Source organism: Pungitius pungitius, chromosome 10 (genome assembly GCF_949316345.1).
Source record: "Pungitius pungitius chromosome 10, fPunPun2.1, whole genome shotgun sequence".
Classification (NCBI taxonomy): Eukaryota; Metazoa; Chordata; class Actinopteri; order Perciformes; family Gasterosteidae; genus Pungitius; species Pungitius pungitius.
Window position 1 is genome coordinate 11,762,809 of NC_084909.1, and position 27,337 is coordinate 11,790,145.

Here is a 27,337-nt window from a genome sequence, read left to right on the forward strand (position 1 = left end):
CATCGAGGAGAAAACCAATAGGGTGTCTGGATGGTAAATGTTTATACTTCTCATCCATCCACAATCTAATTCACTCAAACGACGGCGCGATTTATCCGGATCGTATTTTTTATGTGATTTTGAGAGATGACATGAAGGAAAACAAGCCAAAATGAAATAGGAGTAACGAGGCGGATTTTAAAATGTAAGAAAAAGAAGTAAAAGTCTGAAAAAAATAAATACTCCAATAAAGTATCCAAATTTCTACTTAAGTACAGTAACAAAGTATTTGTACTTATTGTTGTTACCTGACACCTCTGCTAAGTAGTTAAATTATGGTCTTAAGACAGGTATTGATTGGCGGATGGTACAGAAAGACATACAACCCAAGAACAAAAAAAACTGGTAAACACCCCCTTCCCTTTTAGATGTTTCTACGCTGAGATCAATGAGGTCTTTCGTGGTAACAGTGAGACTGATTGTCGCTACGTTGTTGACTAACATGCATTCCCAGACAGTTTTCATAAATATCTTCTTCTCTCTCCTGCAAAAGAGAGAAAAAATAAAGAAAATGCTCACTCCGTCTCAAAGCATAATTGTTGTTCAGTTTAATCTCAGTAATCCTGCAGAAGTAAAAGGAGTAAAATGAGTAAAAGGAGTTCTCCTGTAATGATGTTCTTCCGAATTTAAACTCATCGTCAACATCTCAAATGGAAAAAGTATTATATTTACCATTCTTGCAGTGGGAGAATGATCCCTGAAAAAGAGTGACATTTATTTTAAATGTTTGTATAATGCAGCAAGCCGTACATCATTGTGAGCATAGAATCACGTGGTGAATGACAGGATGCAACTTACTCTGCACGTTGAATGCGGACTCTGTGCAGAATGATCCAAGCTAATATAAAGATCAGGCAACACACACAAGGAACAACAGATGCCACAGTAATCATCAGCACGTTTTCTGATTTACCTGGAGCAGAAAAAACGGAATGAAACCATACCGTAAGTGTACGAGGCAGTTAATTCAAACTCAAATCCATCCAAAGATCTTGCATGTGTGAGACTGTAGTTTCATAGAGGAAGTGGTGGCGGTGTTCGCATGTCCTGTTTCCTATCAATAGGCCAGAAGCGCAAACGTTGTGTGCCGTGATGTAGGTCAAATAAAATTAGTTTTGTTCCACAGTACACAACAAATATGTCAGTCCTGGTGAGGCCTGTGTGGCTCTTTGTTGTGAGTGAATGTTTCACATGTCTTTACTCTGTAGGTTACCCAGGTTGTGTATGTGTTGTTCACGCAGGTATCGTATAGAATCAGTGGCCCAGTAACGTGTGGATTCTCAAATGAATTCCCAGCACTGGGATGACTTTTTTCCTCTTCAATGATTCAGGACTGATTAGCTCACCTGTGATTATTAACTCCCACTTGTGTTCCAGAAATCTTGCGTCCGTATTGATCTCACAGGTGTAGTTTCCTGAATGAGACTCCTGGACGTTCTTAATGAGCAGTGCATATGGCGGACTGTCTGTTATATTTATGTTCCAGCGCCTCGCTTCGCCACTGGTGTGCAAGGGTACTTGTGGTTTGAAACTGAGCAGCGTAATCCCGTTCGTTTTCCATGTCAGCTGAACCAGAGTGTCGTTTGACTCGTCCTTACACGGCAGGATCACTGTACTGCCAACTGCCTCTGAGATGCTGCCTACATCTGTGTTGGGAACACACATTTAAGATTTTATTTTCACCACTTTGTCACCATTACATTTCATACTAAAGTTAAAACAAAAGTTTTTCTTGTTTTTTTGCCAAGATTCAGATGAGAAGATTGATACCACTTTCTACCGTCTTCTTAGCTGAGTCTCGGTAAGACAAACAGTAAAACAGTAAACGTATTTCCCAGATTTGTCAAGTTATCTGCTCACATCTTTCTTAATGGTAAGAGTGCTGTAAATTAACGTTACCTGCTAGTGAGAAAATCCAGAACATGCAACATATGATCGAAAATGTCAAGTTGATGCAAAAATTCTCCATCCCACCTGGAAACAAGGATATTTTAATTTTTAACATCATATTTAATTTTTTATTTATACTACGTTTAAACAGAAAAGACCTCAGAGTTCCCATTATAAATAGACAACCATAAATTACAGGAAAAAAATGTAACAACACAAAAGTATCTCACAAGAGAAACTAAACAAAGATAAACACTTAAAAACTGCATTCTTCAATCATAGGAGTGCTGATAAGAATTGTTAAGAATTTATAGTTTCCAAACCAAGACGTAGGATAATAAATATAAAAACTACACTTACCAGTAGTGATTAGCAGCTGTTTTGCCTCGGCGTGAGTTCCTTAAGTTTGAACTATAGCTTTTATTCAATGTTACTTAGGCAACAAAGTAAGTAACAGCTTTAGAGTAAAAGCTCTGCGTATGTCATTTTGAAGTGTGAAGAACGCTTGGCCAGCACTCGCCTACAGACACATTCAAGAGTCTCTACCCAGGAAGTGAATCTTGTGATGGTGGGCTGTAGCAATGTGACACATTATGAGGTTTGTTTGTGTGCAGTGTGTTGTGATCATTTCATCAAGATTTTTGTTAAATACAGTATATCGCGAAAATGTAGCTCACCATGTATTGAACTACTCTAGATGAACTGAGTGTGTGAGGCCTTGGAACAAAGAGCATGTTTCCCTTTCTTTAATTTTTAATTTTGAAATGAAAAACTCTGACAACTTATTCCAAGTGTAGTCCTGAACTTTAAATGTAAAATGTACTTAACATCTTCACTTTGGCTGAAACTGTTTAATTCTAGAAGGAGATTTGCAGTCGAGGGAAAGCAGCAGACACCAACAGCAAGGAGATTCTGAGGTGAGCATGCATGAGAGGAATCAATGGCAGATATGTGGAAACCCAAAGCCTTTCTTTGGAATGAGTCACTGATGACAGGCATAGTTTACTCCAATAGTCATCCTACCGTACTGTACAGTAATACCGTACTGTACAGTAATACAGCCGCAATACATAGGACCTAAAATGCAGCGGGCCGAGTTTACCCCGATATCCCACTGCACCCGGTCGTACTCGGCAGTACATCAAGCCCCCACGCCTTTTTGGGGCTGTTCTCCACCCATGATCCTCTGCACGGTGTCATGTTATTAAGTTAGGATGCTGCAGTATGTTTGAAAAACAAAAATAAAAGTGCGTGATTTGGAACGCAATGTTAAGCAGTCAGTTTGATATGATGTTACTTTAACATGTTAGTTTTCCAAAACTCTAAACTCCTCTCAACCAATGACAACTGGTTAAGAACATTTCTGGCATGTACTGTATGTCTTCACATGATTTAAATTTAACTTTTTATACCAGTTTCTTTTTGATAAACCTTTAGTTGTCTTTACAGCATTTGTGAGATTCCTCCCCAGAGAATAACAAACCAATAAGAGTCGAGGAGTCTTTAACAAAGCTGTCATACATTGGGTGAAATAAGAATTGAACACGTCACCATTTTTCTCAGTAAATATATTTCCAAAGGAGCTATTAACAGGATATTTTCACCAGATGGTAACAACCCAAGTAATACATACATACAAATAAACCAAAACAAAGAAGTTCAGAAATAAAGTTATGTGTTAATAATGTGAAATGACACTGGGAAAAAGGGAGGTGCAAAAAGGTACAGAAAGCCAAGACAACAGCTGAAATCAGTAATTAAAAAGCAATCCAGACCCTTGTCAGTGCAAATTAATATCAGCTGGTTCAGTCCCAACTGATGGCCTACAAAACGGTCTCATTGCTTAGCTGTCACACAAGACACATCCCATGATGGGTAAAGGCAAAGAGCTGTCTCAAGACCTTCACAACCTAATTGTTGCAAAACACAATGATGGTGTTGGATATTGGCACATTTCTAGTCTTCTGAATGTTCCAGTGAGTACTGTTGGGGCCATAATACGGAAGTGGAAAGACAATCATTTCACCATAACTCTATTTCGACCAGGTGATCCTCGCAAGATTTCTGACGTGAGTGGAGTGAAAAGAATAATCAGTAGACTGTTTGAATGAGCCAAAATCCCACTAGAGCAATGCAGGCGACTTGTTTCTCCAGACAGGAGGCGTCTTGAAGCTGTCATTACCAACATAGTAGTGATTGCAAAGTGAAGCTTTCTTAACCAGTGAAGCTTTCCAGCCAATTGTATTGGAAAAAGGTTCATTCATTCAATGCATTGTAAACTCTATGATGACCTCTGCTGTTGAAAACCTGTAGTGCATGTTTTAACTAGCCTACCAGTATCATTTGGCCCAGTCTCTGTGGGTTACATGGATTCCTATATGAATACAAGTATTGTTTTTCAGGTTTGAATTGGGTCCTCGTTCATGTATTTCAAGTCTCTGCACATTGGTAAGAAGTGGAACAAACACTTATCTATGTGTCTTTCTGCACCTTTGTGCATGTATGTTTGTGATCATACTAGCAGAAGAATTAATAGAAGATATATATGTCAATATAATTTAAATAAGCCTGAACCTTGTTTCGCACCCATTTGAATCAAATCGAAGCAGTCACGTGACTGTGTGCCGGAACAAAGCTTCGGACATCACTGATCACGTGATCAGCAGCGAACAAACCAAGCCCCGATACATTTGTTTCGCCTTGCACTAGTTCATATTTCGACACAAGCTTCGAAGCAGGAGGGTCGGAGGTAACAACACTACAACAAAGGCTTTTGTACAAAGTATTGAATAACTATCAGTAAGTGTGTTCAATACTTTATCCCTGTGTCATTTCACATTATTACACATAACTTTATTTCTGAACTTCTTTAGATAGACCAAATAATTTTGGTTTCTGAAAATGTATTTCAATAGCTCCTTTGAAAATATATCTACTGAGATAAATGGTGACGTGTTCAATACCTATTTCACCCGCTGTACATCTTACCACCCTTCAATAGGATGTATCCATGCACTTGATGATACACTAATTATTGAAACGGTCCTCCCAGTCTGCATGGGAGGACATTTGGGAAATGGAATCAATCCCAATTGTTCAGGGTCTCGTTCGAGCCACAGAGTTCAATTGGGCCTGTTTTCCACCTCAAGGATTCAACAACCTGAATCCCAACCCCAACATTGCTCAACATGTCGAGCATCTCTTCTTCCCTCTAATACCCGTCTTTACTGATTTCTTTAGCTGCAGCGGGGAATCTGCTAAAGGACCACTGATCTCTTCGTAATCACACGTTGCTTTTCATATGAAGCACATTTCGTAAACTACATGTTTTTCTCTCTCTAGCGGAGACACTGCAGCACACAGTTAGCCTCTCTCTGCCGTTGTTACCTCATTGTTTACTCCCTGTCCAAGCTTTCCATCTCCTCATGTTCTCTCTGATCTTACAACCGGTAAGTGGGAAAGGATTGGCCAACGTTTGAAATGCAGGACAAAATTCAGAAAAGCCCTAACCCTAATTGTATAATCCGATGGGGTTCACATTGTCTGAGATTTAGCCGCTTTGCTGCCCTGAATTAGACTAAAAACTACAAGCAGGAAGCTTGAGTCTGATATATTCAACTGGGCCACAGTCTGCCCCTCTGCTTCTCTATCTGTCAGAGGAAAAAAGAAAGTGTGGTTGCGAGAGAGAAATGGGGAGATGCAAGCATTAGAAGAGGAGGAAGGAGAGACTGGAGATAAATTGGTCAGCCCTTCCCCCAAAACCCCCTCCCTCTGCCTCTCTATCTTGGACAGGTGTGTGTGAGACTGCAGATAGATTCTGATGTTCTCATTTATGTCTTAAAGATTGGGTTAGTATGCAGCTTGTGCTCTGCAATGCTGCGTGCGCTTAGACAGGAAGCCCGATCGCAGGGGCACAAAAGTATACACACATACACTGCAGGGTCAAAGGGTTTGAACCGAGATCTATCGCATGCAGTGTTACAGTAAACATGTTTCAGCGGAACCAGAGATGAAGTGGCATGGCTGGCATGCCGGCGAATTAAAGGAGCACATACACATGATCTGTTGGCAAAATTATTGTCAAATGTAAACAAAGAATTCAAAATCCACAACAAGGTTGCTTGTAGAGGAACAGATAATGCTGCAAATTATGTCAAGGCGTTTATCTGTTTTGGGATGGATGTTGTTGATACTGAAATGCCAGAGACAGTGGTCCACTGTGGTGGAAGATTTTGCACAGACAATCGTAAAGTAAGAAACAAAAGGCTCTGAGTCAAATGTGTCTTTCTCCGTTTATTTCCTTGCAAGGGAAGATCACAACAGCTACATGCTCTGCAGATTCGCCCTCCCAACACTTGAAAACAAATCTGGTTATACACATATGACCCACTTTGTTTAGTCTCTACAGCTAGGACGCTGGGGACATTTATCAGTGTGGAACACTTCAGCTCTTATACCATGGCCTTTCCATCTCAGCACTTGCAATTAATAAACTGGTTATACAAATGAAGCATTTAGAAGAGTTACATATATTTTTGCCATTACACCTTGTAATGTGCGTGGGTCGTGCGGATAAAGGGACGCTCAGCCAGGATCACGTGCAACAAGTTTTATTGTTTTTCCCCGTCAAGTGTGCCGGCGTCGGGCTCGCTCGTGTTCCTTCCTCCTCGCTCACCCCCGCCTCACTGCTCAAATAGGGGGAAAAAGCACACACAATTATCCCCAGCTGGTTGTTATTGTCTCCAGCTGGCACCGTTCCCCGAGCCACTCCCCCGCTCTCCCACCTGCAGCCGGGCTGAAACCACGCCCGCCACCACATACCCCCACCGCCCGACTTAGGCCGGGGAGCCGTCCGGCCTAGCTTACTCCCCCCCCCCTCCCTCGAGAGGGCGGGAGAGGAAGTCCGCCACGACCATCTGTGTCCCCGGCCTATGGACCACCTTGAAGTTAAAGGGCTGCATGGCCAGATACCACCGAGTGATCCGGGCGTTAGTATCCTTCATGCGGTGGAGCCATTGGAGCGGGGCGTGGTCCGAACAGAGGGTGAATGAGCGTCCCAGGAGGTAGTAGCGCAGGGAGCCCACCGCCCACCGGATGGCCAGGCAACCTTCTCCACCGTGCTGTACCTGGCCTCCCTCTCCGACAGTTTCCGGCTGATGTAGACCACCGGGCGGTCGACCCCCTCGACCTCCTGGGACAAAACGGCCCCCAGCCCTCTGTCCGACGCGTCGGTCTGCAGCACAAAAGGGAGAGAAAAGTTAGGTGTGTGGAGGAGCGGCTCCCCACAGAGAGTCTGTTTTACCTTCTCAAACGCCCGCTGGCACTGCTCCGACCACTGGACCGGATCTGACGCACCTTTCCGGGTCAGGTCGGTCAAGGGGCTGGTGAGGTCCGCAAACCCGGCGATGAACCGTCTGTAGTAACCTGCCAGCCCCAAAAACCGCCTCACCTCCTTTTTCGTCTTGGGACGCGGGCAGGCCGCAATAGCTGCTGTCTTGTCCACCTGAGGGCGCACCTGCCCACCCCCCAAGTGGTACCCCAGATACCGTACCTCCCTCCGTCCAACTGCACACTTCCCCGGGTTGGCGGTGAGCCCGGCCCGCCTCAGCGACTCCAGCACCGCGCCCACCCGCCGCACATGCTCCGCCCAGGTGGTGCCGTAGATAATGACATCATCCAGGTAGGCGGCTGCATATGCGGCGTGGGGGCGCAGCACCCTGTCCATGAGCCGCTGAAACGTGGCCGGGGCACCGAACAAGCCGAAGGGAAGCATGGTGAATTGGTACAAACCATACGGAGTGGAGAACGCTGTTTTCTCTTTGGACTCTGACGACAGGGGAATCTGCCAGTAGCCCTTAGTCAAATCCAGGGTCGTAAAAAAACGTGCAGTGCCCAGCCGGTCCAGGAGTTCGTCGACCCGGGGCATTGGGTAGGCGTCGAATCGTGACACGTCGTTCACCTTGCGGTAGTCCACGCAGAACCGCACAGTCCCATCCTTCTTGGCCACCAGAACGATGGGGCTGCACCCGGCACTGTTGGACTCTTCTATTATCCCCATCTCCAACATAGCCGCTAATTCCTCCCAAACCACTTTTCTTTTGTGTTCGGGTAGTCTATAGGGACGTGACCTTACCGTCACCCCCGGGGGAGTCTCGATCTGGTGCATTATCAGGTCCGTCCGGCCTGGCCGGGGGGAGAACACATCAGCAAACCGCTTTTGCAACTGGGCAATGTCTGCTCTCTGGTCCTCAGAGAGACGGGCCTCACACGGGAGCGGGGTGGGATTGGCCGCTTTTGGCACCTCCGGCCCCAGGTCCTCTCTTTCCGATACTGTGGAAATCAGAGAAACAGACTCCGCCTCCCTCCAGGGTTTCAGGAGGTTGAGGTGGTATATTTGTGTAGCCCCGCCCCTGTCAGACCGCACCACCTCATAATCAACATCCCCCACCCGGCGTGTGACCTCGAAGGGCCCTTGCCACTTAGCCAGGAGTTTTGAGTTGGAAGAAGGAAGTAATACAAGTACCTTTTCTCCCGGTGTGAATTCTCGCAGCTTGGCTCCTCTGTTGTACAGCCGCTGTTGTCGTTCCTGGGCCTGGAGCAAATTCTCTCGTGACATCCTCCCCAGTGTGTGGAGCTTTGCTCGCAGGTCCAGGACGTACTGGATCTCGTTTTTTCCGGGGCTCGGACCTTCCTCCCAGCTTTCTTTAATAAGGTCCAGCACCCCTCTAGGTGACCTGCCAAACAGAAGCTCAAAGGGAGAAAATCCCGTGGAGGCCTGGGGGACCTCCCGGACTGCAAACAACAGAGGGTCAAGCCATTTATCCCAATTACGTTCATCGTCGCTTATAAATTTACGAATCATGGACTTCAGCGTTCTATTCATCCGCTCCACCAACCCGTCGGTCTGAGGGTGGTACACGCTGGTGCGAACGGACTTAATGCCCAGTAACCCGTAAAGTTCTCCCAGTGTGCGCGACATGAACGAGGTGCCCTGGTCTGTTAGAATCTCTTTCGGGATTCCAACCCGGGAGATGACCTGAAACAGAGCCTGCGCGACGCTCTTTGCAGAGATATTGCGCAATGGCACTGCCTCCGGATACCGGGTTGCGTAATCCATGAGAACTAACACAAAGCGGTATCCGCGTGCACTCCGGTGGAATGGCCCGATTAGATCCATGCCGATGCGCTCGAACGGGACCTCCACCAGCGGTAGAGGCCGCAGCGGGGCCCGCGGGATGGCTGGTGCATTGACTAGCTGACACTCCGGGCAGGACGCACACCAGCGGCGCGGGTCCGCCCGGATGCCTGGCCAATAAAATCGGGCCATTATCCGGTCTAGTGTTTTCCCGTATCCCATGTGACCCGCCATCGGATTATAGTGAGCCGCCTGGAAAATCATTTCCCGGCGGCTTTTCGGCACCAGCAACTGGGTGTTTTCCTGCCCCGTTCGAGTGTCACGACTCACTCTATACAGTCTGTCCCTAATCAATGAGAAGTGCGGGTACGACCGTGCTGCGTCAGGGCGCACCAAATGACCATCAATTCTTATCACTTGGTCGTAGGCTGAGCGTAGAGTATCGTCACGAGACTGCTCGAGTGGAAAATCTTCCATGGAGCGGAACTCGGGAACCGCCGGAGTCTCTACGGGAGGCTCCGCCGGTTCCCCCTCTCCCCCGGCGGCGTCGGACGACCTCGCGTCACCGCTGAGCACAGCACAAATACCGCATGTCCCTGTCGGTCGTGAACGCACCCCCGCAGCCTCTCCCATTAGCGTGTTAAATCCCTCCCAATCCGTTCCCAAGATTACTGGGTGCGTCAGGTGGGAGCTAACCGCGACCTTTATTCTATATTTTTTTCCCTTGAACCTAAGTTCGACGGACACTATAGGATACTCGTGAATGTCCCCATGCACACACCTAATTTTCACCCACGACGCTTCTACCAATGCCCCTGGCCGAACCAGGCTCTGGTGTATCATGGATTGCGAACAGCCCGAATCCACCATCGCCTGGCGTGTACCCCCCTGGATTCTTACCGGAACGCGGTACGTCGCTCCCGGGCCGGGGGAGGGTGATGGAGCGCCGGCGACCCGGATCACCTGGCCCACCTCCATCCGCGGGCACTCCCTCCGCAGGTGGCCGGGCCGCCCGCACTTCCAGCACTCCTGCCCTGGCGTTTGAGAACCTCCCGGTGGGTCAGGAAGGGTGCCGGAGTTTGCTGCGGTCGGGGGGTTCCGGGGCCCGGCTGCCGACGTGGGGCCGGTGTGGGCCGCCCCGCGGTCCGCCGCGGGCTCCGTCCGGTTGGCGCTGCTGCCGGTTGCGTCGCAGGCGGTACGCCCTCCCGGCCGCCCTGCCCGCTGCGGTGCACCGCCAGGTGGTCTTCGGCTAGAGTGGTGGCCGCCTCCAGCGTCGGTGGCCGGTGGTATCGGACCCATGCCGCCGTCCGGGCCGGGAGCCCCTCCACGAACTGCTCCCGTACCACCGCCTCCAGGACTTCTGCCGCTGTCTCCACCCCCGTCGGCCGGAGCCACCTGGCGGCGGCGTCTCGGAGCCGCTGCCCGTAGGCGAACGGCCTGTCTTCCGGCCCCAGCTTGGCCCCCCGGAATCGCCGCCGGTGGTCCTCGGGCAGCAGCCCTAGCCTGTCGACCACGGCTTTTCGCACGGCCGCATAGTCTCTCCGGGCCGCCGGGGGGAGCCCCATGGCCGCCGTCTGCGCCTCCCCGGTCAGGAGGGGCACCAGCCTGACCGGCCATTCTTCCACCGGCCAGCCACATGCCTGTGCCGTCGCCTCGAAGGCCTCCAGGAAAGCCTGGGCGTCGTCCTCCGCCGTCATGCGGTGGAGGGTCAGGCTCGCCAGTGCTGTCGGGCCCGGTGGTGGTAGCGCGGGTCCCGACCGCGCCCCCAATAGCTCCAGCGCCTGGGCCTGCCTCCCCACCTGGGCCTGGAGAGCCCCCAGGAACTGCCGGTTAGCCTCGGCTTGGTCCCTTAGGATTGCCGCCAGGTCCCCAATCATCTGGCCCAGTGCTAGCGCAGGTTGGGCCGGCCTCGCCTGCTGTCCCTCGTCCGCCATTCCGCCGAGTTGGGCGCCACTGTAATGTGCGTGGGTCGTGCGGATAAAGGGACGCTCAGCCAGGATCACGTGCAACAAGTTTTATTGTTTTTCCCCGTCAAGTGTGCCGGCGTCGGGCTCGCTCGTGTTCCTTCCTCCTCGCTCACCCCCGCCTCACTGCTCAAATAGGGGGAAAAAGCACACACAATTATCCCCAGCTGGTTGTTATTGTCTCCAGCTGGCACCGTTCCCCGAGCCACTCCCCCGCTCTCCCACCTGCAGCCGGGCTGAAACCACGCCCGCCACCACACACCTCTTTGATGAAACTGAAAGGAAAGATGACTGTAGCAGCTAAGCCTAACTTAAAGCCACTGAGGGGCTGCGTAGACAGGCTAAACGCAGGTTTTGACGTGCTGGCAAACAACGCTTACGCCTTTGATTCTTCGTTTGAATATTTGTTTTATTTCTCACAATGCAGAGTCCATTCACCTGTCACTTACAACCAAATAAATGGGACGGAGACCGGAGCGGTCAAAAACTGTGTGCTCCTCCATCTAGCAACACCTGCCACCTGGCTGAAAGTTCCCACCTATAAAGAAAGTGCACCAGGGTGACACCTGCTGGCCCAATTTGGTACCTTCCACCCAATGTTAATTAGAACTGGCTCATACAATGACAATGAACCAGAGTCCGCCTTTGCTGCCGCCAATGAGAGCTCAGATGAAGATGACCACATGGAGCCTGACCCTCACTCAGGGCTGGATCATCCGTCTCTCCCCCTCATATAAGGTGCATCGATCAATGATCTTTTTTGGTGACATCCTCACTGTGGGTGAAGACAGGGAAAACACCTTCTCACCTCTGTTATAACATTTATTCCTAAAATAACAACAAAACTTAATTAAGAAGCGTTCAACAGAAAGTTTTTTTTTTATCTAGACCTAATATACTCAGTGCCTGAGTTTTGAGTTGTTCCCACCTGGGGACGCATACGTCACGCTCACTCAGCGTGGATGTAGCAAGATGTGGAAGGACCACGAAAACATGCAGGTCTTGTCGGGGTTTTTCTTTTAGAGTAGCAGACAACGGGCTGCACACCTCGTAGGGAACTACTCATGAAGATCACCAACTTTATTTACCTAATGTTGTGTTTAAAACTATTCATGCTGGAATCAGATTGTGGTTGTAAATATTGGTGACCAAGTTTATTTTCCTGCACTGATGTATTTTGCTACTATGGTAGTGCTATATATGTTGAGGTATTAATGGCCATGCAAAGCCATATTAGCCAGTTGTTAACTTGTCCCCACTGTTAAACAAGTTACATTTTGGTTTTAACTTCCACATGGAGATTGCAGACAGAACTGTCAGTGCTCGCTGGCCTCGTCTCTTGGGACATTTGTTCTTCAAATATTTCCTTACATTTTTAACCTGAAATTTATCTCAAGAGGGAAAATAATACTTTTTCACATCAGGTATTATCTTTAAGGAATAAGGTAGCTACGAGTGGCTGTACTTTATAATAACAGTTCAGGGGTGTTGTTACATTGTTCATGACGTCCACTTTAATTGTCCGGTTGCAAAAGCTCGCATTGCCTGAAATCGATCATTTATGACGATCGCCACCGAGCTAAAGACTGAAATGTCAACTAATGGTGGCGCAGATTCTAACCTGTTAGTTTGAGTGCGCAGTGAAATGGAACGCTCGGGTCAATGTGAACAACTGTACTTTATTGTTTTAATAATGCAGCCTGTGACTCGCTCTCAACCAATCCAACCAACGCTGGATTTCATCAACCGAATTAGAAAAAAAGTATATACGCTGTATTGTATGTGTATCATTAGTCTTATTAACAACCCTAAGACTGCATTTATAAATCTCTTTTTAAATAAACCAAAGTTCCTGACACCACAAGCAAACCAACTGACACCAATTTCCATATTTATTCAAACAATGGAAGGCAGAGGTTACCATACAAGGTTACAACTGCCCATCAGGAGTAATAAACACACAATCTCAAAGTATACTCTTTAGTATCTCTCCCAAGGACTTTTTGAATTGCTCAGGCCAGAAATTGAACTATTGACCATCGCGCCACTTTACGTCCTGAGGGATGAAATGGTTTTGCTTAATATTTTTGTTACACTTAAAATTTGACCTACAACCGAGCCCCCTGAGGTAAAACTTGAATCCTCATTAAACCACCGAGAACTACAGCAAAAAACGAAAAAAAATGACTAAAACTAAAAACCCAAAACACAACTTTCGATTGTGTAGCTTGGGTCATCTAAGAAGTTGGCAGACAGGTTTATATTCCAAATGTTCCACCAGTCTAACAAGCCAGGCATTTTACAAAATCAAAAGACGGAAAGAAATGCAATTCAGCCAGTTGAGACGACTTTAGTCAGTCTTCAGTCACATGGTGCTTCATTATGTGTGTTGAAGGCAGGGTTCGAAATGAGGAGGGTCTGGGGGGGTCCCGGACCCCCTATAAGTCATTAGGGACCCCCTATAAGAATTTTTTTTTAGATTTTGGGGGGTCCCCGACATATATTTTTAACAGAAAAAATGATTGTGAAAATTATAGGTCTTTGGTGACGTTTTATATTTATGACAATAATTGGGCAGCAATCAGGGCAGCCAATAGCATCACAGATTGTGTTGTGGTCTATGGCGCAGACACGTAGGTTATTGTTAAACAAAGCCTCACAAAAAGTGAAATCCCTCATGAAAATCCTGTAAGTGCTTCAATTATGTTTATAACTTCATTCGTTACAGCAAAATATTTGGAGTTGGTGTTCCTATATCAAAAGTTGCATTAACTAATTTAGATACCCAGTGTAACATAATGATTAGAAGAGTGTGTTTGTCAACGTTTCTTCCTGTATGTGTCTGAAGCCAAACAACCTGCCAGCTAACAGCAGCACATTCACAAACATATTGCTGAAAATCTACAAAACGCATCACAAATCCATTGCAGCGTTCACGATTGTACAAGTACAAAGTTGTATAAGTACATCACAACCACGTATGAAAACATTTAAGAAAATATATTTAAAAAAAGATCGGAACAATCGGGATTCGAACCCCGTGGGTCAAAACATCCTAAAGCCAATGAGCCCAGTGCTCTACGCAGTGATCTATGGAGAATTACATGTTTACCTCTGCGGTACAGGTTATTTAACGGCCGTTATCTACCAGACCAAATAGCAACTCTGATTTCGGTGCCTTAATTAGATGCCAGGAACAGTTTTTATAGACATCACTATTATTCAATCCAGCGGCTAGTTGTTTTACAAATTCCATTAACATAAGGGATGAGAAACGCCAGTTGTATTTTATCAAACCCTTTAAAGGTGCATGGTGCTGCCATAATGACCACACCTGGTGGATTTAGGTAACTTAGTTAACTTCCTTGCTCAAGGAAATAATGACCTGTTATCCACTTTGTCATGTCAGGGATTTACCTGTTTGATTATAGCCAATCCTCTTCTCCAGACACCACTACAATACGGGGACTAGCCCAAACCATGAAAAACATCCCAAGACCATTATCGCACCTTCAAAATATGTCAATATAATTTTGCCTGCAGTATATAGTGTAGCAAGGTAGTCTTCAGTATTTTTTATAGTTACATTTTAGGGGACTCCCAAGAGTCCTAAGTCATTTCGAACCCTGGTTAGGTCCAAGAGGTCAAAGGGCCCAGATGATAAGAAATTATGTTGATCCAATGCTGTGGAATTGTATGGCATTGAGAAATGTTGACTCTAGAATATTTTTCATAGAATTGGGTTAGGAATTGGACACACAAGCATGAGACTGTTACAGAAAATGTATTTCCCGCTAAAGAACATTGGTCGGCTGAAGCCTGTTTTGGGAGGAGGGTTTTTAGTTTTAAAACTGTCACTGTGAACTTGAAAAAATAACATGTCCCTTGAAATATAGATAAGTTTGCAGTTTAGTGACTCTTGAATGTATTTTAGTAGAAGAAAGGAATGTTTGGACAGGTTATCTCCAGTGGCAGAGAGACACCTTTTACTTGAAATACAATACTAGTATCCTCTTTAGTTGTACATTAAGTAAGTTCCTCTATCATCACCAAGGTCAAAGTTCACATTTATTCTGAGGACACTGTGATGTTCTTGATAACTTTGGAGGTGGACAGAATTGGTCCACAGGACAACTAGTGACCTGTACTCCATAAAGCTCCTTATAGTGACCCTTGGTGCCTATCAAGGTAAGGTCACCTTGGGTGATGTTGAGGTTGTTTTGACGTGTTAAATATTCCTTGAGAAATCTCCAATTGTCTTTAATTGTCCTATATTTTGTTCATTAGTGACACCATCCAAAGGAACCATGACTCCTTCACCCTCGCTCTGTCAAAAACTATTTGCATTTCCACAAACACCAACACCTGTAACACATTATGTTGACCTTGTGGCCTAATTCAAAACATCCACCACCTAAGAGGTGGGAGGTTAACAATCAAACAATAACAAAATGGCTCTTACAGCTGCTTTTTTAAGAACCATAAGAAATCCCGTTGGCGAGAGACACTTGCAAACATGTGGAAGAAGGTGCTCTGGTCAAATGAAACCAAAACTGAACTATGTCCACCACTATGCCAAAACACTGAGCGCAACATGCCAACAGGGAAATATGGTGGTCTCTGCATTATTTTGACCGCAGTGATAACTCCGTCAGGCTTGCCGCATCAAGGAAAGTTTATACCGCTACCCAGCTGCTAGTTATATCATATGTAGCGACATGTATTCAAATAAACAGTCGCTGAGAGGCTAAGTTATTGGTGTAGCGGATTGTGACGCGCTGTACCAAAGAAAAAGTCCGCTCCGATCCAATGATGCGTTTTGACAGGTTTATTGAAGTATTAGTCCAACATAATCCGATATGCATAACGTGCTCAAAGTAAAGAAAAATCACAACGTAGCAGCGTAGCAAACAGGGGCGCAGCAGCAGCAAGCAACAGCGTCAATAGCGTCAATAGCGGTCAACAGTAGCAACAATAGCGTAGCAGCAATAGTGACAGCGCCAACAGCGTCAATAGCGTTAGCGTTAGCGGTCAATAGCGTCAATAGCGTTCAACAAGCAGTCAACAAGCGATCAACCAGCGGTCAACAAAAATACGGCGTCCCCGTCACTCACCCTCTCTCTCTCTTTTCACCCCCGCTACTTCAGTCTGTGCCTGCTATTATAATCCGTCCTTAGGTTACCGCCCCCCAATTACGGTGAAATGCAATTAATAAACCCAACCAAATATAACAACCCAAGTGTCCCAAATATAAACCATTAAACTATCATATCAACAATCATTTTATATTAGACGGAACATATATAATAATCACCTTTGTGGCTCCTACATCATATACTGAATATTGTCATTGTTTTATACCACTATACCTATATATATTTAAGAGATTAATATATTTAATTATAATAGGTCCTTATTATGTTTTAACTGATGGAATTATGTTAAATATTTAACTGCTAAGTAATAATAGGTGTTCAGTACCGTTTTTGCATTGAATCAAATTGGGATGTTTACTAAAACTGACATTGTTGTTATTGGATAACAGGGCGGTATTGCATAAAGCCAGGATATTCAGGTTATCCTGGAGGAATTTAGCTTGGACTTGTTTGCACGAAAGCAGGTTGGATTAAACCCGGGAAAGTAACCATGGCGATTTTTTCTTTGAAGCTATCCTGCTCCAGAACAGGCTAAGAGCCAGGCTAAAATTAATGACAAGACAATGTTTTAGATCAGGGGTCCCCAAACTTTGTCTTGTGAGGACCGTTACTAGCGGTCAACGGGCGGCCGACTGGCCACATATACTCGCGCTCATAATATTCGGTACTCGTCCGCAGGCCGCCCGAAGTTTCTGTTACCGTTACCGTTTTTGTTATCATTTGTTTTTTATGTTATCATTTACGTTTTTGTTATCATTGAAGTTACCGTTATCGTTTCTGTTACCGTTAGCAATAAGACTAGCAATCATTCCTTAGGTTGCTAGCTAGCTAGCAATGGTATTTCTGATTATGCTTGAATTGGGCCTGCTATTTCTTTTAGCCATCAGAGATATAGTCCGGTAACGTTAGCCTATTAGCCTAGTTTGCTTCGCACTTCAGGGCACTTTTTTGCGTTTGTTATCAATTATGTTCAAACAGTCTTATTGGGTAGTGAAAAAGTAGCCTAGCTACAAGTGACACTTTCACAACGTAATGAAATGATGAGTGGGAAACTGCTCTTGGCAAGGTTAACTTTGGAAAAACCCTTCGACTGAACGTGATGTAAATAGGGAACGTTTAAGTGGTCTGGCTGTCATCAGCATCAATGGGGACGTGGCTCAGAAACTGTCATATGACCTGATAGCTGATTTGGCAGCTAGGAAATGCAGGCGTGTGCCTCTGTAGGGCCTTTGACAACTGATGGTAGTAAAAATGTTATAATATGTAATATAGTTCTATCGGATAGCAGAATGGACTCTTTTATAGAGATGGTAAAGTCAATTCTACTGTGCAGTTTGTACTTATGTATGGTTATTTACACTTTAAAATTTGCACTTTATTATTACTATTTGTACTTATGTATATTATTTACTGAAGAAATGTGCCCATTATTACTTACATGGTAAGACATTGAAACCAAATGTCTGTTTCCTATTATGGTGACTCAGCGATTCGAAGCATTTCGATTCCCTCTTATCGCCTCTCAGCATGTCGATGGCGAGCCAGCTAACGTGCTAATAGAAATAATATTGCAAACTATGTTTCAAAGTGCTGAGAGAGCGCAGACCAAAGGGAAACCAGGTGGTGGGGGCTGAGCTTCCTCTACGATGCTGTCGGTCAGAAACATATCATCAGCCAATTGGTCGGGTAAAAGAAAAAAGAAAAACTGAGCTACACTCACCAAATTGGCTTGATGAAGAGATGTAACGGGTTGTAATTATGTAATTACACTGAGGGAAGCCTTTTCTATGTGGACACAGAATACATACCAGCTCTGATCCCCAGCAAAGAACTTCCAACTAATGAAGTTAGTAGCTGCATCGCACACGCCACAAACTCAAAACAAATTTGTGATTGATAGTGTCACTCAACATGAAGTTGTTTATAATTTATTCAAAAGCATTAATCTTACTGCTGAATGCTTTTCGATAGTAAGCATTTAAAAACCCAAGGGTTAGGAACCAACAACATATACGTATTACTGATACACCAATACTGATCTATGCTATACAGTAACATACTGTATATTCACACTGCAAACCATGTCAGCATCAGCTGCTGGGGATGCTGTCTTTGTATGACTCCACCTCTCGATCAATCCTATCCAAAACATCACCCCTGCCTTTAAATGGGAAATCAATAAGTCAGTTTGTGAAAGTTGCCCGTACTCTCTCTCACTGACTCTTTTCTCCTTCTCCCTCACATAGTCACACACTCACACAAGCACAGTCACATCTATGCTTTTCCTCATATCGCACCAACACTGCTACTTACACACAACAACAAAGGTAATCCTTACAGTAAAGATTTGGAAAATGAAGACAATGTACTGCAGGAAGGCTGTAGGAATGATGGCATGTTGAAGTACTGCAATGTATACCAACAGGCAGGAGGACACAGGAAGAATTTAAGAACATTTAAGAATAAGTCAAATGAAAATAAATACAAAGCACGTAGGCTTTGGTTTCCATGGAAAAGTGAGGCGGTTGGCTGGATGTAGAATCTTCCCACACAATCTACCAAATCCTAATCATTGAAGTCCTTTTTATCTTTAAAGTAAAAACGATTGAAAGTATAAGTTTCAACTTTGTGTGGTTTATCCGATATGCAATTATAGCGTCTTCTTCACCTTGTTGGAGAAGAATATACAGTGAGTGACATAAAAGAGAGATCTTTTCTTCCTCTCTGAGGTTTTCAAACAGAACTTCTTGCCAGTAAGACTTCTCGGCCTGGTTCCGCACCTCTGTCCACAGCAGCCTACAGCTGCTTCCCTGAATTTCAGTGAAAACCTTCTTTTCAACGTTTTTAAGTTATGCGATAAATCTTTTTAATTTAAATGATTTTAATTTTAATGTTGTGTTTGATAACTTTAAGGTCTTCACGGGGACTTCCTTCCGCAATCAAATTTTTTTGATCCAATGTTCTCCAAATAGCACTGCCCTGTAACAGTGGAAGCTACCATAAGAGCCTTTGTTTGGGTTGGGTTGGCTTTGTATGCATGTATTACTTGGGTTGTTACAAACATTAGTGGAAATTTCATTTCAAAATTTCATTGGAAATATATTTACTGAAATGAATGGTGACGTGTTCAAAACGTATTTCACCCGCTGTAAATACCTTGTACAATACTGCCTCATTATTCATTTTCCTCTCAACCTCACATCAGTCCTCAAGAATCAATGTTCATTCAAATAAGTCCAGTTTTCTATATCTTAGCCGGTTTTCAAATGTCAAATATATGTTCTTACCACTCTTCAGCCACAGTTTAAGTTCATTTTTTGAATGAACAATTCTGTCGGTTATGTAAAACGTAGGGAACCATAATGATTTAATTTTTAAACTTTAATCGTGTCATAATGATATAGTTGAGCGTATAGTTGTGTGTGTGTGTGTGCGCCCAAAGCAGGGAAAACATTGAAGCAACACTTCTTGACCACGTGTGAATTTTTATTGCTTTGGTTCACATTCCATCAGAAGATACTGCCACACATCTATCAGCAAAGAAGACTACAAGTTAGTAAAAATGTTGTTCTTTTTGTTCTTTCCAAAAATTAATCATGTCTTCTTACAAACATACAGTCAATGCAACAGTCTTAAAATAAGAAAAACATACATTACCGCTCGTATCAATGCACACAAGAACCAGCGTCATACTTAAACTGTAATAATGTCAAATGCTAAAATGTGTCCCACAATTTAGTGATTTAGAAGTTTCTTTTTTATGCAGACTTGACAATATTGGATTATGAGTTTCCTTGGAGCCGGTTGATGATACCACCAAAAAACAACACTGTGAGGTGAGTTTACATGTGTTTATTTATGAGCTTTAACTGTGCACTGTGTCACATTGTTCATTACAGCAAACATAAACATTTATGCCCTAATATCGCTTGAAAATCATTCAATTATCAGCTTTAAAATCTTGTGATATAACCATAAGCGCTGCATAATGGAGACAAATTCTATGTTTGGAGCGGGTGGGTTTTGGGGATTAGTGTGTGTGCTGAGTGGACGCATACAAAAGGAAACTCAAAAAAAAGATACAAAATAAATCAAATTCACATAAATTCAAATAAGCGTGTGTTACAATCTTCCGACTGTGAATCTACAATCACAGCCAAGGCACAGGAAATCCCGCAGTGGCAGTTGTTCCAATAAACAAAGCCGGAGAATGTGAGAGGAAGATTTGTGAGAATCTTAACTTAACGAGTTTTGTCTTGAAATTATTGCACATTGTTCACAAAGAAATCTATCTTTACAATGCATGATTCTGTGGTGGGGGAATTTAGTCCTTATTGAGTTTTTTTTTATTAACTAAATTCTGTTATCCCAATTATAACTTGTGTGAAATAAACTGCTGTGCTCATTATGTCCATTATCAGACATGAGGTGGGGCGTTATGTACATCGGGAGTCAACCCTAGTTGTTTTTTCTCTTCTTCTCTGAATTTGAACGCATGCAATAAGAATTGTTATTTTGCGGTAATAACATGAAATTAAGTAGAACCATTTTTTCACAGACAGGTCAAGGATGCTTGTTTTCATTGATGAGCACGGTTTCTTTTATTGTCTGGCCTCCAACAATACTTTGTGCTGATGCTGCACGATCTTTATCGCCCGGACGCCTGTTTGTACAGCACGAAAAGAGAGGATTTGGCCTGAGGTCGCTACCATAGTTCATTCTCTGATAGGTCAAAATGACCCCTGCTCTCTGCCAAAGTACACAGTTCTACAAAAAGTTCTACAAAACACGCATCTAAAATAAAGAAATGTTCACATCACATTGAAAAAAAGACATTTAACATGTTGTCTTTTTTGGGGTTTTAACTCTCTAAGTTCTGGCCGTGCTGCCAAGTATATAAACATGAAAAGGAGAGATGCTGTGAAATGTATGCACATCTCTCTTCACTTGAAATAATTCTATGTAAGTGGTGCACAGATGAGGTTTTACGAGGTTTGAAGGCCTTGCACAGAGTTTAAACCGCTGATTGTGCAAAAAACAAATGGTACACTCTCCTCAACCTGAAAATGGAAATTTTTCTTCCTCTTTTCGATGCGCTGTTTACCTCTAAATGTACCAGCCTTTAACCTTTAATTTGTGTATTTGGGGGCAGTCTCACCGGGGCCTTGTGCAGCCGCGTGCTGCATTTGCAATATGTCACTGTTTGAATGGGAATGAAAGTCACCGCCTAACTACAGCGAAAATACCATTTTGAAGACACACAAGTATCTTAACTCTTTCCCCTATCTACTCAAACCCCATGTAAAAATGTCTCAATCTCCATTATATATGATTAAAACTCTTTCAATAGAAAAAGATGTTTCTAAAAATTGAACATGGATTTTCATCAAGTAAAAACATTTCCCCCTGCATTTGTCCTTTCCACATTTTTTAAATATAAGAACACACTTAATAAAAAACCTACTCCTCCCCTCTTTAATCACAAACACGCAGATTTTTGCCTCTATTAGAATTGTAGCCTGTGTTCTGAAGGTTGAAATCTATCCCTGTTGATTTTGTTTTTCATCTGTTTGTTGTTAACCTGCCTGTTCAAGAGTGTGCGTCATCTTGAGTTAGATGTGTGTGTGCTCACTCTTTAGTTGAACATCTGGTGTGTGCAGGTGTACATGTGCTCTCTCTCTTTCTCTCTCTCTCTCTCTCTCTCTCACATGCTCATACGTTAAGATCGTCTGACCTGGCCCTGCTGCTGGCTTTGCTCAGTCGGCTCAGCGGTCTGGTGTCTTCTATCGTATCCGTGGCCTCCATCCTTCTCTCTGCTGGATTCACCCCCTCCCCGTTCCCCGCCTCCTCTACCTCCAGATCCTCATCCCTCTCCAATCTCTCTGCTTCTACCTCTGCTGGCTGCACCTCCTCGGCCTCCTCGTGTAGTGACACCCCCGCCATCTCGGTGGTCTGGGCATAGGAGGGCAGAGTCTCGTCGTACACCTTAGAGATGTCCTCCATTGGCAGCACCTCCTCCACCTTCTCTTCCAGCACCGGGAAGAGTGGGGCCCCTCTGCCGGCCTCCATGCCCACCTCGGTAAGCGGGTAGAGCTGAGTTATGGGAGCTTTCTCCTCATCCAGCAGCCTGTAACCTTTCGCCCTCTGCAGGGCTGGCATCGCCAGAGGGGGCAAGTTCTTTCCTGGGGGCGGCAGGGAGGCCGTGCCCTCGCCCTGAGCCGGGGTCGGGGTCGGCTTGCGAAAAACAAAGCGAATCTTCTTCAGGCCCAGGTGACTGATCTCCACAAAGTTGAGGAAGAGTGAGACGCAGGCAACGGCCAACATGAAGATGATGAAGACGGTCTTCTCCGTGGGCCGGGACACAAAACAGTCCACCGTGTTGGGGCAGGGCCAGCGGCTGCATTTGTACAGCGGCAGGATGCGGAAGCCGTACAGGAAGTACTGTCCCACCACGAAGCCCACCTCAAACAGTGTTTTGAAGATGATGTGGCAAATGTAGGTCCTCAGCAGGGTACCCTCCAGCCTGAACTTCTTGCTGCCCTTGGTGCTGGTCTCCTTGGTGGTGCGGACACTGCCCTGGTCCGGTGCCAGGGGGAGACGCTCCTCGCTCAGCTCCTGCTGCCGGCTGAGTTCGGCCTCCTCGCGCTCTTTGCGTTTCTCCTCCATGTGCACATGGTGCACGGCGTGACCCACGTACACCAGAGACGGCGTGGACACGAAGATGATCTGCAGCACCCACAGGCGGATGTGGGAGATGGGGAAGGCCTCGTCGTAGCACACGTTTTCACACCCCGGCTGCTGTGTGTTGCAGACGTAGTCAGACTGCTCATCGCCCCACACAAACTCCGCCGCCGTGCCCAGGATGAGGATACGGAAGATGAAGAGCACCGTGAGCCACACCCGGCCGATCACCGTAGAGTGCTCGTTAACTTCCTCTAAAATATTACCCAGAAAGCTCCAGTCACCCATGATCGGTCCGTAGCACTGCGGAATGAAGGGTGGGGTAGGAAGAGACACAGAGGGGGCAGACAGACAGGGAGGGAGGGAGGATGGGGTAGAGTGGACAGACAGGGAGACGGGATTAGAGAGGACCGTATGCGTAAGGAATGTAGGAAAATAAAGTCATTATTTAATTCCACCACACGCAATTCTATTAGAAAGCCTGGAGAATTAGAAACTTCTAAAAGTGGTGCCAGTGTTTTTTTTATTGTTAAATTGGAATAAAACAAGTTTAGGTTTAATATATTAAATAAAGAATGTTTTGCGCAATATTATTTCAGATAGACGGCTTCTTGTTCTGAATGTGATTAAAATGAACTACGTTGAACATCAAGAGCGGTGAAAACTGAAAAGTATTTTCTTTTAGCTCTTCTAAAATTCTAGAAAAATTCTTAATTAAACACGTAAAATGAGAGATCATTATATAAGAAATAGTCCCTTCTTCTGTAATGTATGACACAGGTTAAATGAAATTAAATGGGCAACTTGCCACAGCTGCGGCTCCCGCGAAGTTGAGTCCTGTCCCGTTCTCTTGGCACCCGGCAGGGAAAAGTGAACTTTTTTCTGCCCTCTTTCCCACCTAAAGCCCCGTCCTTGTCGCCCCACTGAGCAGATGTGAATGAATCGGCTCTGATGGTTGGTTTTTAGTTTGCTGCAATATTTAAGCTTGGAGCCAGACGGCCTTTATTTGCCGGGCGACGTGTGGTGACGCAGGAGACAATAGGATCAACAGAGCCAGAGCGGGGATGTATGGGAGCAGGCCTCAGGCTCACACACCAACATGGACACTGTGCGGCCGGGGCACCGAGTCCACAGCAGAGCAGGCCGGCTGCACGCATGCAATGTCCTCACACACACATATACGTAGAGGCATAGATGGAGTGCACGAAACAACAACAGCAGCTGATGTGCCACCAGCTCAAATACGATAGAGAGTTTATGTCCTCCTCCGTTAATGCTGCACATTGTTTTTGCTCGGCTCTTGAGTTCAGGCAGCAGCAGGTTGATCTAAACTTTGGGTTAAAATAACAGGAATACTCAAACGTTGAGCCTTAAAAACAATTTTCAGATTTTGTTACTTACTGGTTCTTTTTCTTCAATTCATTTATTTGTTTACATTTTTTCCACACTGGTTCAAATTTAGAAGACATTAAAATGTATATAAGAAATATTGATGTCATTTTTGTAGCGGTATTCTTCTACGAAATCAAATGTAAACATTTTTGATCATGTGTTTATTGTGGTAGTAACTCAAAGAAAACCTCATATTTAATAATACTGCGGAAATCTCTTTCTTTCCCTCTTTTCCAAGAAAAGTTAGCTCCTCAGAATTATTTTATTTGCTTTTTATTTGAAAAATTTGACTTATGTTATTTTTCTCCTAGAAAAAGTTACATTCTGTTTTCCTTGTTAATATTTTTTAATTTACCAAACTCGATCGAACTTTCCTAACTGTGCAACTAGATTCAGTGCAAATCTTTTGTTTAACATACTGTATATATTGTTTTTTCCCTTTAGTTTTTTTGAAAAAAACATTTACGTATTTCATTTATTTTTTGTAATATTTTTCTTCTCATTTAAACAGTACATCTGGATTCATTTTCAGTGAACCCTTGCTTTGCGATGAATATTGTCATCAAATGTCCATCTGTGTGTGTGTTTGTATGCACGTGTGTGTGTGAGTGTGTATATATAGGTATATCTGTGTCACTCAACTGGAATGTGAGGAATCTGAGCTATTGAGTGAAAGCGCACACTGAAATGTCTCTATTATGAGGCTTAGTCAAACTTTCCCAACTCGGAGAAGAAAAACATTCACAGCAGTCTTTGATCTCTGAATTGCCGCTGATGTTTGAACAGAGTAAAAAACACAGCGGAGACGACGCTCTAAATACCTTGAGTTCTTGTTGTGAAACCACTCCAGGTTTGCACAAGTGAAATCAACATATTTTTTTCTACAAGTGAACATTTTAGGGATGTAATGAATGATGTCACAATCGTCTTGAACCGATCTGATTCATAAGTGTCAGCTTCATCATGGGCCACATTGGCTTTTTTTACCTGACGTGAAATTATCACTTAAACACACACAAGTGCGGCAATGGCATTTTTGTATCTTATCATGATCAGTTTTAAATAATAAAGTATTAATTAACTTAAGCAAAAGTCTCTCCATGTCCATATTTCTTATGTTAGACTCTCATCAAATAAGGAACAAGATATTGTAACACGCATTTGAATACTACGCAATGTGTTGGAATGCACAATCTTACAATTATTTCCTCATGCCAACATTAAATTGTTTCATCATAAACCACATGTTTGGTTAAGTTTATTTGAAGAAAGCTCTTTGCCTCTTACCCAAATTGTTGAAAACCTAAATCGGTAAACCACTGATGCACCAAATTAAAAGGACGGAAAAAAGCAATCACCTGGCAGTCTAAAACAGTCTGAGACATTTTTCCATGGTCACACAACACATTTCCCTTTGCACAATCGAATTTCCAGGTTCCACAATTGTTTCATATTCCCAGGAGCCAATACAGTTTGAAACATGCCATTTTCTTTGATGTCTGATTTCAATTCAACATGATCTTTTATTAGAAATAAAATATATTGCTTAATATTTTTATTTTTTTTAGTTTGATGGATGATTAGAAAATGTGTCAAAATTACATTATGATCATTACAAATGAAAAAGATCTTTTATAAAGATCTTTTAATATTTAATATTTCACAAAATTTTTATCAATTCCTTGTGTGCACAGTGGAGGTGACCTTATACGACCCACATGTAGCAATGAACCAAATCAGAAATCCTCATTTAATTGCCTTCACTCCTTTTATGGACGCATCTCAACTCTGCCGATCTTATTACAGCCAACTCTCACGTCCCTCCACCAACAGCGTTCTCTGTCCTATGTGACATCACTGGGCTGGTGAATGTCTGCTCTCTGATTTGTTGGTTTGTGGCAGGTTTGGCCTCCACACTGAGCTTCACTGATCCCGCAGCCTTTCACAAAGGGATGATGTAATCTTAGAACAAGTGTGGGGCACTATCTTGTTTAAATAGTGCCCAAAATGTTTGTTATAGTTTCTCTCTGAATGACATCCAGGAACATCAGTGTGTTATGTTAGCTGGATAGCTAAAACCTAATCTCCATATATCCAGGAGCAGTGACATCTTCTCATATAAAAATGTCCTCAACAAAAAGCCTGAATACTTGCTCCTCTGGGCCCCGGACGGCACATGGGCTCAGCGCGACGGGTCGGGGTATGCAGGCCATGTTCAGAGCTCTGTGGAGGCATCAGGATGTATGTATCCACTGAGCCGGGGGAGCAGGGGACTCCCTTTAAAGAGCTGCGTGTTGCTATAGTGGACGCTTGCATGCTAAGCCCTACGTTGGGCCCGTGAATGCCACCAGGATTTCACATAAAGACATGATGTCATGATGCAGGGCGCGGATTCTATTGAGCAGGTGCAGTGAGGCGTGAGGCCAGATTAGGCCGCCGAAGCAGGGCACCGAATGGCCGTTAATCAGAATGCTAACACGCTAACAAACATATCGTGCTGCGATCTGCCTATGGTGCGATGGAACCGACGCTTCCTGCTCGTAGAGCCTTTGAGAGTCAGGCAGCAGCAGAAATATTACCGCCGTAAGGCCTTATCAATCTGACGCAATTTCAGACTCGTATTTCGTTCAACAATATGCATTATGTGAATCTAACACGTGGTTTGTTTGGGCCTCCTAGTAACCTCTCACACAACAAACATCTCCCACCGCTCCCCTAAGGAAAAACACCTTTCAGGATCAGTATGTTTTTGCACTGAAAATAACCTTTTCTTTTACCCAAAATAAGAGCAGCAATGATTTCCTCTTGTGATCGGATGGTAATCAGCAACAAGGACTGCCGCAAGGGGGAACCGGCTGCTACTCACTGCAAGCTTGCTAAGCGTTTTCATATGGCGCCTTTTGAAAGAAAAGTTACATGTGGTATATTTTCATGTAGTTGATAGTGTTTAAAGTGGGATTTTTGACTCAGCTCTGTCCTCTATTTAAAAGACAAGAGCGAATACAAACTTGAATGAAAGGCGGGGAATCACTCTGACTTCCGTGATCAGTCTTTTCATCATATGCTTGCAATTGACTCAT

The 27,337-nt window shown here is 44.4% G+C and overlaps 1 protein-coding gene across 1 annotated transcript; it reads right to left on the reverse strand.

Moving 5' to 3' along the window:
- Positions 1–45: 45 nt before the first annotated feature.
- Positions 46–26,964, reverse strand: LOC119228335 (gap junction alpha-8 protein). The gene is given in 9 exon segments (XM_062565122.1): positions 46–523; positions 712–736; positions 838–943; positions 1,386–1,685; positions 1,939–2,013; positions 21,343–21,393; positions 21,396–21,415; positions 21,919–23,168; positions 26,941–26,964. Coding segments are annotated over 8 exon segments (1,911 nt in total). The 5' UTR covers positions 23,154–23,168; positions 26,941–26,964; the 3' UTR covers positions 46–424.
- Between the last annotated feature and the right edge of the window lie 373 nt (positions 26,965–27,337).